The sequence below is a fragment of the Lineus longissimus genome, chromosome 9, assembly GCF_910592395.1.
Source record: "Lineus longissimus chromosome 9, tnLinLong1.2, whole genome shotgun sequence".
Classification (NCBI taxonomy): domain Eukaryota; kingdom Metazoa; phylum Nemertea; class Pilidiophora; order Heteronemertea; family Lineidae; genus Lineus; species Lineus longissimus.
Window position 1 is genome coordinate 7,753,378 of NC_088316.1, and position 17,175 is coordinate 7,770,552.

A 17,175-nucleotide genomic window follows, 5' to 3' on the forward strand; every position below is an offset into this window, starting at 1 on the left:
GACAGTTTGAAATGTGAATGTTTTTGATCCATAATATCTTGAACAAGTTCACCATAGCTGTACGACGCATACCTGTCAATGGTAAGAAACCGCCACACTTCTTTCACTTCATTCCCCGCCAAGATTCGGACTGCCACCTGAGAAGTTGTTGCCATGGCTGCTGAAAGTGAAAGAAGAAGGTATTAACAAGCCTCCTGGCTAGAATTCATGCATGTGACGTGTGGGGACTGTAGGCCTACGGTAGCTCTCCTAGAGTACATCATGAGTAGGCATGGTAGGTACGTATGCAAACATAGATGAGTAGTGCATGTACGAGCGCAATGCATGCATGGTATGCAGAAGAATCTGACATGCACGTGGTCCTTTCAGTTCGCGCCTTCAACTGCGCATGTGCATCAGCAGCACATTTTACACATCTGAATCAATGCGGCAGAGGCCGTGAAAGTATCTCAAGATATCAGTAGCAATATGGGCCATCTGATCACAACAAACATCTGAGCGAAACTATGACAGTCTGATAGCTTGATTGCCATCGGGAGTTGTTGGTTACATGGATGTTTTCAGTTAAAAAACTCACCTTTTGCGTGTGAATGCGAAAGATTTCACAGATTTTACCGGGCGGCCATGATGTTTAATGCAGACAAACGAGCTGTTACGAGGACGGTGATTGGAGGATCGCTTCGCGCCAAAACAGGCTTCGTAGATCTTCGGAATCGTTCGGGTTCGCGCTTGTTTGACAACCACGATCGTGTCTCTTTTTGAATAGATGTGCTAGAAACACTTTTAAACCAAAAATCAAGTTTGTGTTCTCATTTTGGGGGGAAATAATGAAATTTTTTCAAATAATGAAAATTTTCGGCGGCGGCTTTGGGGGCATGCGAGCGGTGGACGGTAATCTAATACTTTCATTCCTAAGGCCTTATTAATGTACGTTTTCAATAAAAAATTTATGGTAGGTACTCCTAGCAAGGATACATCACATATCGTACGGGTTTTTGATTTGACCTACTTTTCAAGGTCACAGAGGTCAAATGGTGTAAATTGGCCGTTAGGATGTAACGATGGCACGTTTCTAAACTGCAATGATCCCATCCCAAATTTGGTACACATTTACCCCTTAGTCAGGTGATCTCAGGGACCGAAGTTTGGTCCAATATGATTCACCACTTGACCACCAGGGGGCAAAATCCAAAAACCTTAAAAATGTGATTATTCCTTAACTTCTTGCCCGATTGCCACCAATTTGATATCATGGGTACATCTAACCACCATACAGTATATGTGACACAGTATATGTGTTTTTAATTTGACCTTCTTGTCAAGGTCACAGAGGTCAAATGGCGTAAATTGGCCGTCAGGCCGTAACTATGGCACGTTTCTTAACTGCAATGACTATTGATCACAAATTAAGTCCACATGTACCCTTTGGTCAGGTGATCTCAGGTACCGAAGTTTGGTGCGATCTGATTTGCCATTTGGCCTCCAGGGAGGGGGCCAAATCCTAAATTCTTCAAAATGCCATTATTCCTAGTAATTACTTGCCCGATTGGCACCAATTTTATATCATAGGTACATCTAATTCTATTAACAACCATTCAATGTGTCACCCGGGTCTTCTTTGATTTGACCTACTTTTCAAGGTCACAGAGGTCGAACGTACTGTAAATTGGCCATTTTGGGGAAATTGTAATTGCTTGGACCTACATCAAACCTAACACTACATGACACAATACCATAATAATAATAATAATAATAATAATGAGTCTTTTGTGTAGCGCAATTCCGTGACACTATAGTTCTCGCTCAAAGTGCTTTAGGATATCATATTATTACCCCATGCTCTTTATCCATCTTTCCTCCACATGAGGTGAGCACAATGGCCCTGGCCATTCATTTTAGAATAATCATCCATCATCTCCATGTGCCAACCTGATGCCAGATCCCGATTCCGCTTTTTCTATAAACCCAAACGCCATTATTCCTAGTAATGACTTGCCCGATTGGCACCAATTTTATATCATAGGTACATCTAATTCTAACAACCATTCAATGTGTCACCCGGGTCTTCTTTGATTTGACCTACTTTTCAAGGTCACAGAGGTCGAATGTACTGTAAATTGGCCATTTTGGGGAAATTGTAATTGCTTGGACCTACATCAAACCTAACACTATATGACACAATACCATGCTCTTTATCCATCTTTCCTCCACATGAGGTGAGCACAATGGCCCTGGCCATTTCATTCCGTGCTTAAAATCTCTGCCGCTGAATTCTATAAATAGAAACTATTAACATTGCGGCAGTGTGGTTCCCATTGTGCGCCCTCCCACTTCACACCATGTTAGGAAGTTTTACGGAGAGGGAGGGCGTGCGGTAAGAAGAATGGCCAAAATGACGTCACGTTTTCCTGGAAATGCCTCTTGCCAGACCAGTCAAGCATTGGAAAAGCATCTTTAATTCAGACAACGTTAGAACTAGAAAAACGAATATGTTAATTTGCAAAATTAAAAGCAGATTTCACCACTAACCAGTCAAATCGGAATACGACGGCGCAAAATGTTCTCGCTTTCCTCCTGCTAAAAAAACCTTGTTCCCGCACTCCTATTTTAATTTATGCCAAGGAATATGATATGATCTGTTTTCACTTGTTTGTAATTAAATGGTATTCATATAATGAGATCAATAGTAGTGTCCGTGTCAGATCCCATCGTTCAACAAGTCTTCTCTCCCCGGCCCAGGTGCCTCACACGGACCTTCAGGTCCCCATACTCACGACCAACTCTTACGATATCACCCTCAAAACAACCCTGGAGTCATGAATTCACAGGTGCTCCTGTGAAATCTCAGTTCTAGTTTATTGTGACGTCACAGCAGGCTGTGTTCACGACAGATCTTACAGGATGATATAGCTTTTTGCCATTTTGTCACATCAGTGGTGCTCGTTGGGTGGTTAGGCCTAGGGTTTTTGTGGGCTTTGAATGACTATTTGTGTTCCGATTTAGGGTACAATGGATACATGAGGAATAACTTGAAAGTACGTAGCTCGGTATAGAATAGCTTGTGGAATTTTGCGTGCACTGTCTGCCTGTTGAAGTTGCTCAAATTTTACCATTCCAGAGTCAAGCCGACGAACCTTCCACACTTTTTTCACATGCTCTGATACGTCATAGATATTAACTCACTGTGACAAAACATGCACAGGCCACTGAATTGAGGGTCAGTAAGGTGTTAAAATGTCCATGAAGGGTAAAGGAAGAAGAAGGAGAAAGAATCCGCAGAGCGATCACTGATGTATGGACTCAGATTTTGGATTCTGCGTGCTGACGCTGGGTAGGCCTATGGGTTTTAGTAGCCTACTTTTACATCATTGGACCGGATTGCACTGCCCATTCATCCATCAAGGGAGCATGCATTAAGTAGCCTACGTAGGCCTACACACAAGGGGAGGTGGTCTATGAAAACCGTACGCTATGCGTGCAGGGCGGAGGGGGTATTATAGTCTTGCATACGTACGCAACCCAAGAACCATTTTCTGAAGAAATTATAAAATGCTTAAATGCTCAAATGATAGATTACCATGATAATAATCAAGGGAATCATATTGATAGGCCTATTGGTATTGGTATAACCGCGGTATTGCACATGATGCCGGGACTTACACACGACTGGATTCTGACGACACCCCACTACGGTAGTTGATAAAACTTGGAATCAGTGAAACCATGTAACCTGTGCTAAACCATGGAATCAGTCCTAAAATGCATAAAAACATGAAATAATGCCATTGGAACCTAAGGTGGTTACGAATCAATATTTGGAGCTTATTTTTACATGATCAGATCAGAATTTGACGGTAGTTTAGAAATCAGTCGCATTTCCGATTCAACAATCTATATTTTAGAACAACCCAGTCATACCTCGCCTCCAGTGTACATTACTGATCTCCCAAATATGGGCATGCACGTCACGACACGCCCACCACACACCCATAATATGGACCAATCAGCGCTCCGCTTACTACGCCACCACACGGAGCCTATTTGAACTACAGAGCGGTGTAATCATACAGGGTGATACAGAGAAGATTGACTACATCATGCAGTACCGGCTGGCACTTATCCGTACATCATCTTAAACATGACAAGAAACGTATAAGAAGATTTATTACCGAAGGTTTTAGCCGGGTTTGGAGATGAAAAATGAGAACGAATTCCTTCACGGTGATTTCGTACATTTTCATGTACACATCGAGGGATGTATAGATATTTTCATGATGTCACCAGTTCTAAGCAGACACATTTATTTTAGTGATTCCTGTGATTGTTTAGTGATTGTTTAGTGTACATGTTTGTCTACCAAGCTTAATCAGAGCATTATATATACAAAATGATTCTTCTAATAAAAACGTTTTATTTTAGTATATGGAATACAAAACAATCACAAAGCCTTTCTTTTGCTTTCATTGAAAAGAAATCATTAGATATTTGCAATTGCAGCCCGTCATGAATATAAGTTTATTTTTTAACGACAACAACGCATTTTCAATGCATTCCATGATGACGTCATCCTCCACAAAAAGGTGGTTTCTGGAACTACTGGCAAAGTCAGCTGGGACGAGATTGGCAGTTGGAAGGGTATAAATTGTGGAAGTAACGCACCCGATTTCACGCGGTACTTGCACAGTGATTCCACAGTTTAGTACTGACTATTCCATGGTTTAGCACAGGTTACATGGTTTCACTGATCCCAAGTTTTATCCCCCACTACAAGGTTTATAACGGTTTCCTGCGCTGTTTTCCCACGTGTGTGCCATGTCAGCATTATGCTCAGTTTGCCCACCTATCCAACTGTAGCACCGCAGGAAAGAAAATAGGCAATTCATTGAGTAATAAAGGGGTCTCTAGGCGTACGCTCGAACAAGGGGGAGGGGGGGGGGGTTCAGGCAATGCATACAACTTACAAGGTGCATACAAGGGGGAGGGAGGTCTAAAAAAATACTTGCCTACAGACTTAATGGATGCTCCCAAACTAGACTAGACAACTTCGCCTCCAGTTCAAGAATATGGTTTGGTCATCTTATCACGTGACCAGAGAATAGCATTGACCTCAATAACTTGCACAGTATGAGTAACATGAGACGATCATCCCTTGATCAAAAAAGATGCCTTTGAAATATAATTGAACTTCCTCAATAGACCGAATGCGAAAATAAATTTCGACCGTTTTGAAAAGACCTTTTCACAGGCAGCATAAGTTTACCTCCACATAAAAGACAAGTTTTTAATCAAATCATCACCAAAAGCATTCAAAATATCAAACATTTGAAGACGGGGACAAAAGTCAAGTGAATTGTTTTTACTTTTTGCTATGGTAAACCAACCTCGCCTGGGAAATGGTGATTTCAAAATGGCCGAAGTTTGTTTTCGAAGGTTTTTTATCGTGTTAACTACAACTACTGACATCAAAGGGTCACAGGTGGCTCGACAGAGCCTCATCGCTTAGATGGAACAGACTGGACTGAAATAGACACCCTGCAAAAATAAATTTCGGCCTTTTTGAAACGACCCTTTTCACAGGCAAAGTTTGTTTACTATGGCATAAATGAAAAATATGCAACCTTATTCAAGCAATTTACTTAAATTGCAGTTGTCCATGCCTTTCAATGTTCATAATATTTCGAATGCTTTTTGGTGATGATTTGATTTAAAACATGACTTTTATGTCATGGTAAACTTACGCTGCCTGTGAAAATGTGCCTGCAAAATGGCTAAAATTTATTTTCGCATACGTCTATGGCTGGGACGTCATACTATCGGGGCAGTTAATGATGTGACGTAATTATCCGAACACGAGTTACTGGTAATAGATATTCACACGTCTATTAGTGAGAACCGGTAATTAGTAAAACCGGTTTTAAGAAAGTTTTAAGCTAAAACTAGTATTTGACCTCCCTTGGTTAAAACTGTCTTGAAACTGTCTTTAGACCGATTTAAGACAAGTTTTGAAACTCTGATAAAACTTAGGAAGTTTTAATCTGAACAGAGAGCTAAAAGTTTTGCAAAATGCACTACCAAATGTACATGGTTGGTTTTAAGTCCTAAGACTTAAGACTGTGCTGAGGTCAAATATCAGAATAAAACCATGTTTGCTCTACCTGTAATAGTTGCTGTTGCTCAGCAAAGAGGGGACAACTTTGTAAGAAAGCCTGCCTTCAGCGGAGAACCAATTGAGAGGCATTTGAGACTAAACCAGTGCATGATGCATGAGAACTGATTCAGCGAATCCTTGAGTTTTAGCCTGGTTTATCTTGGTTTCATCTTAGTTTTATCTAAGGTTTTATCTCGGTTTCAATGGGTGATTTCAAAGTTGTTTTTGGTTTTAGTGTTGGGTGTTAGTGTCAGTTTTATTCTTAATTTCTACCCCTAAAAACCTACGTCTGGATAAGACCAATTCGAGGTTTTAGTTTAACACCAACACCTGGTTTTATCTAAACACCTAAAACCTGGGCTGAAACTAAGAAGATGTTTTATTCTGCAGGTAAAACTAACACCAAGATGGACAGAGATAAAACCTTGGAAAAACCAAACATGCATGTTGTTGTCGTTGTTACTGTTGTTTCCCTAGCAAATAACCGCTTCCATTGCTGGTCGTCGAACGAAATTTGGTCGTCTTCTTTCACGTCCATCATCATTCCCATCAGCGTTCAAAATACATGCAACTACTTCTTTAAATGGTACGAATAACATGATTTTTTCCCTTCTTAACACCAACACGAACTTTGAAATCCACTCGGTGTTGATGCTTAAATTGTTAGTTTTATTGGTAATACAAAACGCACTACAAATCTTCCAAATATAACACCGAGCTGGGATTAAGATCAGACCTTGGTGTTCCAGTTGGTTTCAGTGTGAAACTAAAACCTAATTTGAAATAGGATAATGCTAAAACTGAGTGTCAAAACTAACACCAGAACTGATTTCATTTCTGGTGTTTTGGAGAGTTTTAGTTTTAGTCCCGGTGTTAGTTTTTGACACTAAAACCATCCCTTAGTTTTAAGCTAAAACTGGACATAAAGCTAAAACCAACAAACGCCCACTTTGAAATAGGATGAAACTAAAACCCACTTTTTTATATATATATCTTTATTCAGACAAATAGAAAAATACAAATACATTTTTGGAAAAGGGGACATAAAAAAGCAAAACAATGCTTAAATCCTATGCCCCCTACAACTACAATTTTACAGTTTTGAATGTCGGCACAAAGAACACAGCGTAAAGAGGAAAAATTTCTGTGGAACCTTAAGAACACCTTAAGAAAAATCAAATTCGTGAAAAGTGTTTAGTTTTTACAATAAACTTCTGTACTTTTTTGAATATAAAATTATTGTCAGACAGAGACAGTGTCTCTCTACCAAAGAGGAAATCTTGAAGTGTAAATATGAAGGGGGGTGGGAATCGAAGATGGAGTTCATGAAACAATTCATATCGCTGTTGAATAAAGCGAGTACAGTCGAAGAAATAATGAAAAGAATCTTCAATCCCATTTAGCAGACAAAATTGACAACTTGGATTTTCAATCACATGATTAACATATAAATGATGGTTTAAACCACTGCAGCCGTTCCGTAAACGACTATGGAAAATACTACCCTCTCTCGTACTGCTACAATAAAACCATAAGGGTGGCTTAGTGGTAAACAAAATGTCTTGAAGTAATTTCTTAAAAACACCTACAGATTGAGCATTTCTTACATACAAAGGTAGTTGATTCCATTCTCTTGTAGTTGCAGGGAAAAATGAGTGATAATATGATTCAGTGTGACACAAGTAGGGTACAAAATCATTCTGGTTTCTGAGGTTATACCGATTATTTTCACCAACTCGCTGAGGGAGCAGATCTGACAGATACGTCGGGGTTTCCCCATGAACCATTTTATAAAACATAACATGCCTATGTAGTTTACGTCTAATTGCGAGAGGTGTATACCCTGATTCTAAATACAACTTTTGATTTGAACAGCTAACAGTGAGACCTGTAATAATTCGAAGAGCATCTATCTGAATCTTTTCTAATCTATCAACCTGATAATCAGGAATTCCATCCCAAATTACATCAGCATACTCCATAATAGGGCGGATGAATGAATTATAAATAGTTTCTAAATTTTTTCTGGTGATTTTATACTTTAGATTTCTAAAAATTCCAATACGTTTCAATGTTTTTGTCATTGTACCTTCAACATGGGCATGATATGAGCCTGTGCTCGCCATCAGTAATCCTAAATGTTTGTGATTTGGTACAACTGACAAGTTTTGCCCATTTAAGTGCAAGTGAATTTGGGAAGGAATATTTTTTCTACTTACAAGCATAAATTCTGTTTTTGTTGCATTATAAGTGACACACCAACGAAGAGGCCAAGCAAATAATTGATTTATATCTCTTTGCATCAAATAAGAATGATTCGGGAGATCTTGAGATATTAAAAATTGCAAAGTATCATCAGCGAAAAGTCGCATATTGCCGTCGATGTTTTCAAAAATATCATTGATGAAAATAAGAAAAAAAAGTGGTCCTAAAACGGAACCCTGAGGAACACCTGCAGAAACTAGACGCCAAGATGATACTGCACCATTCAAAACCACACGTTGCTCCCTGCCATTCAAGTAGTCAGATAGCAGATCAATAAAATTACCAGTGTCAGTTTTATTCTTAATTTCTACCCCTAAAAACCTACGTCTGGATTAGCTTTCCTGAATAACTGGTCACGCACTTTCATATTATATTTTATTTCCGGGGTAATCCATCCCTTATCATGGTTTGACATTTTCACATTCTTTGATGGAATAGAACTTCTAGCAGCCTGCAATATGGTCTCGGATATACGTTCTGTTATGACATCAACCGTTAAAACATCATCAAATAATATTTCAAGACGACTGTTAACAATTTCAGCACGAAAAAGTCCCCAATCAGCCCTTTGAAACAGCCAGACATTACGTTTTGACTTAAAAACTCTCATCCGGGTCTGTATAGTGGCAATGACAGGACAATGATCACTACAGAACTGTGACAAAACTTGACAACTTGATACACGTTGATCTATGTCATTGCCACAAATGAAGGGATCAAGTAAAGTTTGAGAAGTTTCTGTGATTCTTGTCGGCTCTGTGACTAATTGGACCAAACCAAAATTGAATATAATATTATTTAATTGCCTTAGATTAGGATTTAAAAGATCCTCATTCAGGTCTCCTACGAGGATTAGGTTACTTGAACCATACATTTCCACAACACTGTTTATATTATCACTTAACCTTTTCCAATACTCCACTAGATTGTCCGGATTTCTATAGATTGTCCCAAGGATACAAAACCAGTCCTTGTAACTTATTTTTACCCATAACACTTCAAGGTCATTTGATTCAAACTGAACAAGACGCTCGCAGTGTAAAAACTCCTTATAGTACACACATACTCCTCCGCTACCAAATCTAAGATCTTTCCGTTGTGAATTGATACAATAACCCTCGATCTTCAAATCTTCTTCTGAAAACCTATCATCAAGGTGGGTTTCTGTTAATGCTAAAATATCAGGTTGGATTTCTTGAGCTTCCAATAATACAATCTTTGGCTTTAGACTTCTGACATTTACATGGTATAGAGTTAAATTTAGTAGATCATATCCGGGACCTGGGTTGATCTCAATATCACCGCTAAGTTTTAACACAATAAAACAGTAGTACAGGTTAACAATGACACATGGAGGCATAGCCCCTGGTAAACAGGAGAGAAAGGTAAATACATATGCACATACTGTTGAGATAACAGACAAATACTCCTTTCCCAGCCCCTTCAAGACACATCCGAAAATAACACATAGCATAAGAAATCTTGCAATTCTAAAATTGTTACAGACAGAAAAATAATAGTTAACTTTTAAACTCCAAAGCAAACCAAGAAATACATACTCAGACTGACTCAAATCTGATGCGTTATGTACGCCACCACACCCTCTGTGTGCATCAATTCTACTAGTGCACACAAAAAGTAACAAAAAATAGAGTGAAAAAACTACTCTAAACACTGAAAAATGGTATCCACTACCTCTTGCACATTTAGATTTTATCTTTGCCATTAAAGATAAAAAAGGAAACAAAACATTGACCCTGACCTTGTCATGGACAAGTCATGTTGACAAAATACCTGGACAAATGCAGGACATGAAAAGTTATTGTTCAAGTGAAGTGTCTGGTGAATTGCTAACCATTACTAGTATTCTCTCAGTGAGGTCACAAAGCAATTACATAGTACACACGTCTACCAGTACCAGTCCATGCACATTCACTTCATGTAAGAGGGCCCTTTTTCCTTGGGGACCATATAACTAGTTCTTCAGTTTGTCAATATCCATGGAACTCTTGATAAGGATCTTTTTGTTATTTTTCCATGCAAATAACCGTCCATCATTTGACCACGCATTAGAAATCACTTTCGCTTTCTTTAGTTCCAGTAGTCTTTTCAACATATCAAACCTCTTTCTAGTCAAGTCCTCGTTGATATAGACTTGTGGTTTCACAGTACGTAACTTTCGTCTGTTGGAGTACATAGAGTACCTCGCCGTATAATTGGTGAATTTCACAATAAAACCTTTTCCGCCCGGGCCAACTGGATGGGCTCGATCAATATCACAACGGGTTAAGGTCACACCCATGTCTAAAGCAAGTTTTATCACCAGTTGAATGAAATCGTCAGCTGGACCAAAAACTAGACCTGAAATACGTAGGGATGGCCGTTTCGAATATTGCTCAGCCTCCTCAGCTCGATCCTCCTAACATTCGATATTCATCTTCATAGTATCCATCGTTGCTAGAGCATTGTCAAGTTGATTCTGAAGAACAGCGACATTGCTTTCCAAGTCGGACATAACTTTGTCCCTGGTTGCCTCCGTAACTCCTTGATCTCCTGCTTTAGTTCTCCGTTTTCACTTCGAATCTCTGAGCGGAGAGATTCAAATTGATCCTTAAACCATGACTTCAAATCCTCCATAACCGAACTTTCCATCGTATTTGATCTTTTATTTACTTCCGGAGAATCACTTTCGGACGCAGGAGTCAAGTCCCCTTGCTTTCGAATTTTTCCACGTTGTTGAGGCGTACTAGGTGGTACTTCCCCACTTTCCTCAGCCATTACTACACGACGATCACCTGTGAGATGGCCCCTCTCAAATTTGCAAGTCACTACAGCTGCTGTTCATGTACATGTATACATGGGGCCTACATACAAATAGTTCATAAGTCCATACCTTCACTCATCATACGTAAAACCTTCTATCACTCCTTGCAGTATGAACAATATATATTCATCTATCCATTCCAACAGTTCAAATGTCCGTTACTGCACTCAGTCATGGGTAAATGTAGTAAAAACTACCAGAGTTGGGACAGCCAAACCAACCTGGCTGCCATCTTGTTGGAAGGACCTAAAACCCACTTCATTTCAATGCTGGTTTAATCAAGGGTTTTAGTGTCCCATTTAGTTTTAAAACTAAATCTAAAAACTGACTTTGAAATCACCCAATCTAGTCTCCTAGGGCAGTTTTATGTGACCAAATTAAGACCAAGAGTTGGTTTTAAACCGAGATAAACTCGGTTTTGTCTTGCTTTAGAAGTGGTGAAATGAATAGATTAGATATAAGTCAAAATATGATACCTGTTTTAACAAATATTTTTGTTGCTATTCAAGTAGAATACATTTCTTTTGTTAAACCCATTTTACTTGACCTCACCCATGAATTCTTGGTGGTGGTGTAGTGCTTTGTTGTGATTATTGATTCGACTCTGTTGGATTCTTAAATTCCTGTACTCATGGCTGTGGTGGGGTGACAAACCCGTTCATCAAAGTGACCGGTTCAGGGCAACTGCGATGGGAAATGGAGATTGATTCAAGGCTGAATTCTTCAGCTCTACTCTGTGATGAATGCCCTGAGGTCAGCCTCCTTACCTATCATGGTAGGTAGAACATTCCTGCGTGCGGCCTAGCTTTTAATTGATACCGGCCTGTATTCTGTTGGGTTTTTACCGATCAAATTTATTTTTGGTATGTACGTTGGGGGTGACTAGAGGAAGATTCCGTTAAAAAACAGGCTCGTCCTGATTGTAAATATGGCCACCAGGGCGGCATGCTTGAAATCAGTTTCCGTCAATTTCGAGGAGAACCGTTCGTCCGATCAAATTTATTTTTGGTATGTACGTTGGGGGTGACTAGAGGAAGATTCCTTTCGAAAACTGGCTTGTTCCGATTGTCAATATGGCCACCAGGGCGGTGTGCTTGAAATCAGCTTCCGTCAATTTCGAGGAGAACCGTTCGTCCGATCAAATTTATTTTTGGTATTTGTGTTAAGGGTGACTAGAAGAAGGTTCTTTTCGAAAACTGGCTTGTCAATATGGCCACCAGGGCGGCGTGCTTGAAATCGGTTTCCGTCAATTGCGAGAACCATTTTTCTGATCAAATTCATTTAATGCCCCCGCCAATTCGTAATGCATTGCGGAGGCATTATGTTTTACCGATGTCCGTTCGTTCTGTCCGTGTGAGGGTCTGTCTGTGCATCCATTAGCCACCTGTAAACTTTTCATTTCCGCTTATTTTAACGAGAACGCTTTGAGTAATAACCATGTAACTTTTTATGTGGGTAGAAAAAGATAACGTGTACAGCGGGCATTACAGACCAATAACTCTTTCACGATGTCAACTAAACCCAGTCAGCTATGACACCAGCTACCAGGGGTTGTCTGAAAAACACTTCACTTTCCTAATACACCAACTCAATGTGCTCACGGGGGCATATGCCACGCCCTGCCTTGCTCTCGTTTTGCATTAAAACTCCCAAACGGTTCCAGTCCCGTCTGTTCCGTAAATTCGATTAGGCCCACAGCGGTTCATATTACTGGAGGTGTGATTGATTGAATGCAGGTGGTGCGATCCAATGATGCGAAACCCAGCGTCCAGAGTCCAAAATCTGAGTCCAGCTTTACCAACTACTGAAGGGGGTGGCCGTTCCACCGTTACTATAAATAACTTGCCAATCACCGCACCAACGACGGGACGGGTAGACCAATACTTCGTCCCCAAAAGGGACGAAGTGCGAGGTGCCTATTGCAAAAATGATTGGTTGATGAAACAATGCCCTGATTGGTTGGCTAGCCTTGTGACATCAAACTATTTTTACACCGAGGGGTTTTCCTGTTTTTCATCCTGGCTCGAGCTTATGCGATTGGGCTGGAATTCCTTGCTTTTTTATCGAGGTAGCACATAGGCTCGATGTACAGCGTAGCGGATCAAGGCTATATAATTGGCTACGGGACAGGTTGAATATCCCAACTTGTAGGGTATGTGGCATACGAACTACCAGGAGACCCGGACTCGCGATTTTTCACTTTAAAACATTCTTGTTACGTAAACTTGTATAGAACCTTGTTAGGTGGTATTTTTGGCTCATAAGTGTCCCTCAATATTGTTCCGCAGTGAACATAAGAAAACTCATATAATAAGGAAAATCGGGTGTTATTCAATATAATATACAGAAATGGTAGAGGAGTTCAAAGACTTGTCGTCCGATCCGAATGGTTACTGAAGTCGTTCTGTCCTTACGTTCCGTAACGTCCTTTCTATTGACGCTGAAGTATGACGCAAAAGTCGATGACGCGCGGATGGCCGTGACGTCATAATTCCTTCGGAACATAACCCCTTCCCATGATAAGACATAGTTCTTCATCATCTTAGTGTTCAAAATTCTTGAAACAAAACGTATTTACACGATAATAGTTCGATTTTTTCATGTTGTCGTTTCTATACGGTTCACATTGTCCGGTTTGAAAAGTCCAAAAATGTTCTGAATTTGATTCACGTTGTCACTAAACCTCAAGTTTACACAGTTTCGTAATTGGGCGTATCTGGCTCAAGTTTCCGTTCTGCACTCTTGCTACTCGTGTATGGCCATCTTTTCCCTTGAAGACTTCTGTGATTCGTCCCAGTTTCCGCGCGTTGTGCTACTTTCCATGACCAGTACAACGTCTCCTACGTCCATATCTGGTTCTTCCTTTCTCCATTTCTTCCGCCGATTTAATTCTGGAATGAAATCTTTCATCCACCGTTCCCAAACTTGCTTGATCAATTGTTGTACTACTCTCCACCGTTTCGTTGGATTGTACTGCACGACGTTTACCGCCTCTGGTGCGAATTGCCCTCCTAACTGTCCATGGAGGAAGTGATTTGGCGTCAACGGAATGTTGTCTGTCGGATCTGCTGACTGGTACGTCAGAGGTCTTGAGTTCAATAGAGCCTCGACACCAGTGAAAGCTGTCATCAGTTCTTCGTCTGTTATGTCGGCCTTCCCAAGAACTGCTTGAATTGCCCTTTTGGCAGATTTGATTAGGCTCTCGTGTACTCCTCCGTGGTGTGGTCCTAATGGGGGGTTGAAATGCCATCTCACTCCAAGCGTAGAGGTTTCTTTCTTGATTCTTTCTTGATCGAACTGCTCAACGATTTCACGCAACTCACGGTTCCCCTTTACAAAGTTTCCTGCATTGTCTGATGTCATCTCCTTTACGATGCCACGTCTGTTGATCATGCGATTGAATGCATTGAGGAATGAATCCGTATCCAGGCTGTATGCCATCTACAGGTGAACAGCTCGGGTTGTTTGACACGTGAATAGTCATAAGTACCGGCGCATCTGCGCTCTTCCACGTCCTTGCTTTGTATAATACGGACCTCCGAAATCTGTGGAAGACATTATGAAGGCTCGTAATTGATATTGTAGTCTACTTCTCGGAAGAGGTGCCATGATTTGTGTGCCTGGTTTGCTCTTCCGTCTTTTACACATCGGACATTGTCTCTCGCATTCTCTGATTTCCTCCCGCCCGCAAATTATCCAATAGCGACTAGATAATTCAGCTAGCGTGTGGTTTACTCCTTGTACGTGTCGTCCCTTCTCGTGATAGTATCTCACTATCAATCTTGTGACGTGATGTCCTCTAGGTAGTATCACTGGGTATTTCGTCTCAAACGGTAGGAATTCCGCTTGGGTCAGTCGTCCGTCACTTCGAAGGACACCATTTTCATCGATCCTTGGGTTCAGGTCCGATAGCTTGCTTGTCTTGTGAATTTTACCTCCTCGACGTAATGCTTTGCATTCTTCAGCAAACGTATCTTGTTGTGCCTTGGAGATGATCACGTCTCCTGACCTTTCTATTTCCTCTGGGCTCAATTCTCCGATCTTACGATCTTCATTCGATTTTCTGCAGTTGTCGATGAATCTCCGAACCCAGGCTTGTCTCCTGCATAACTGCATCTAGCTAGAGAAATGTGACGGTTCCAGTCTCAAAACGTTATTTTCCTCGATGGGCTGCTCAGATGTGTCTTCATTTGTGGTCACGTGCGTTCTCTCTGTCTTCTTCACTTCTAGTTCTACTATCGCTATGTTGCGGTCGTCCACCTTATTCTCAGGCCATTCACTTGTTCCTTGTTGTAGAAAAGCAGGTCCCGACCACCATATCTTGGATGCTAGTAGATCTTTTATTCCCATTCCTCGAGAGACTAGATCGGCAGGGTTGACATCTGTCGGCACGTGTCTCCATTGTTCTGGCGATGTTATACCCTGTATTTCTCCGACTCGATTTGCGACGAATGGCTTGAACTTGCGGCTCCTTCCTCTGATCCACCACAGGACGTTCATGCTGTCAGACCAGAATACGACTTCTTTGATGGATATCTCTAGTGTTGATGATACGGTGACCGTTAGCCGTAGTCCCTCTATGGCTGCCATCAACTCGAGTCTAGGGATGCTGAGTGCTATCAGTTGGGCTACTTTTCCCTTGGATGCTACCAGTCGTACTGCCACTGTTCGGTCTTCATATTCTGTCCTCAGGAAAATACAACACCCGTATGCGTCTTGGGATGCGTCCACAAACGTATGCAGCTGTGCGTTGATCATTTTCTTAGCTGATCCGAGTCTCAGGCATCTGGGTACTTTGACGTTCTCTACTTGTAGTAGCCCCTCAAACCAGTTGTTGGCATCGTCAGCAGTTTCTCCAAGAATGGCGTCATCCCAGTTGTATCCTGCGACCCAGACCTTCTGTAGTACGATGCGTCCTTGCATAACGTATGTACGATAAAACCTAGTGGATCGAATACTGCAGCAATTTTGCGGAGAAAATTGTGTTTCGTCAACTTGAAGTCATCCTCCACTGGTTTTGGCTCGAACGTGAAGATGTCTTCCTCTGCTTTCCACATCACTCCCAGAGTTTTAACTGATGGTAACTCTCCTCCATCAAGACTGATCTGCCATGCTCTGTCTTCCATAGGTATCTCCGCTAAGACCTTGGGTGAATTTGACAGGTACTTCCGTGCGTCCATTCCGGCTATACCCCACAACTTGTGCAGTTGTTTGTAGAGTTCAATGCCGCTTTTGTCATCTTGTACTGAGTCCATAGAGTCATCCATGTACGTAGATTTCAGAACCGTCTCTGATGCCAATGGGTACTGCGACTTGTACTTGCGTGCGTGTTCTTGACTAACAAACTGAGCCAAAAATGGTGACGCGTTAACACCGAAGACGACTCGATTAAATTCGTATTCGTTGGGCTCTTCTTTGTCTTCTCCTCTCCAAAGAAAACGATGGTAAGGCCTATCCTCCGGCGCTAATCCGATCTGTAAATACATCTGCGTGATGTCGCAAACTAATGCCACGGGGTTCCTCCTGGGACGTAGCAAAACATCCACCAGGTTTCTCTGTAGCTTTGGTCCTTGGCAAATATTGTCATTCAATGATGTTCCGTTTGTCTTAGCTGATGCGTCGAATACGATCCTAACTTTCGTTGTCGCTCTATTCATCCGAACTACAGGGAAGTGTGGCAAATACCATTTACATCCCGGCTTTGATTCTGTTTTCGTTACTTTACGTATGTACCCTTTTCCCAGGTACTGATCAATCATATCGCTGTATGTCTGTTTGACCTCCGGTTTCTTTTCCAGTCTTTTCTCCGTCGACCGAAGACGATCAAGCGCTGTCTCTCTGTTATCTGGTAGTCGTGTCTTCTTATCTTTCCATGGGATGGCGATTTTATATCGTTCCCCGTCATGTGTCAATGAATTCTTCACTGTCTCCATTGCCG

The 17,175-nt window shown here is 41.2% G+C and overlaps 3 protein-coding genes across 7 annotated transcripts in view; 1 reads left to right on the forward strand and 2 right to left on the reverse strand.

Moving 5' to 3' along the window:
- LOC135494139 (uncharacterized) overlaps positions 1-17,175 on the forward strand; it is a 231,908-nt gene that overhangs the window by 8,211 nt on the left and 206,522 nt on the right. The window lies entirely within an intron of this gene.
- On the reverse strand, positions 13,983-15,353 carry LOC135493632 (uncharacterized). Its single transcript, XM_064781116.1, has 2 exons — positions 15,012-15,353; positions 13,983-14,678 (listed from the first exon to the last, which is right to left on the reverse strand). The coding sequence occupies exons 1-2, from the start codon at positions 15,351-15,353 to the stop codon at positions 13,983-13,985; spliced, it is 1,038 nt and encodes a 345-aa protein (XP_064637186.1).
- Positions 15,354-15,995, reverse strand: LOC135493633 (uncharacterized). The gene has a single exon (XM_064781117.1). It carries the CDS (start codon positions 15,993-15,995, stop codon positions 15,354-15,356), a length of 642 nt encoding a protein of 213 aa, XP_064637187.1.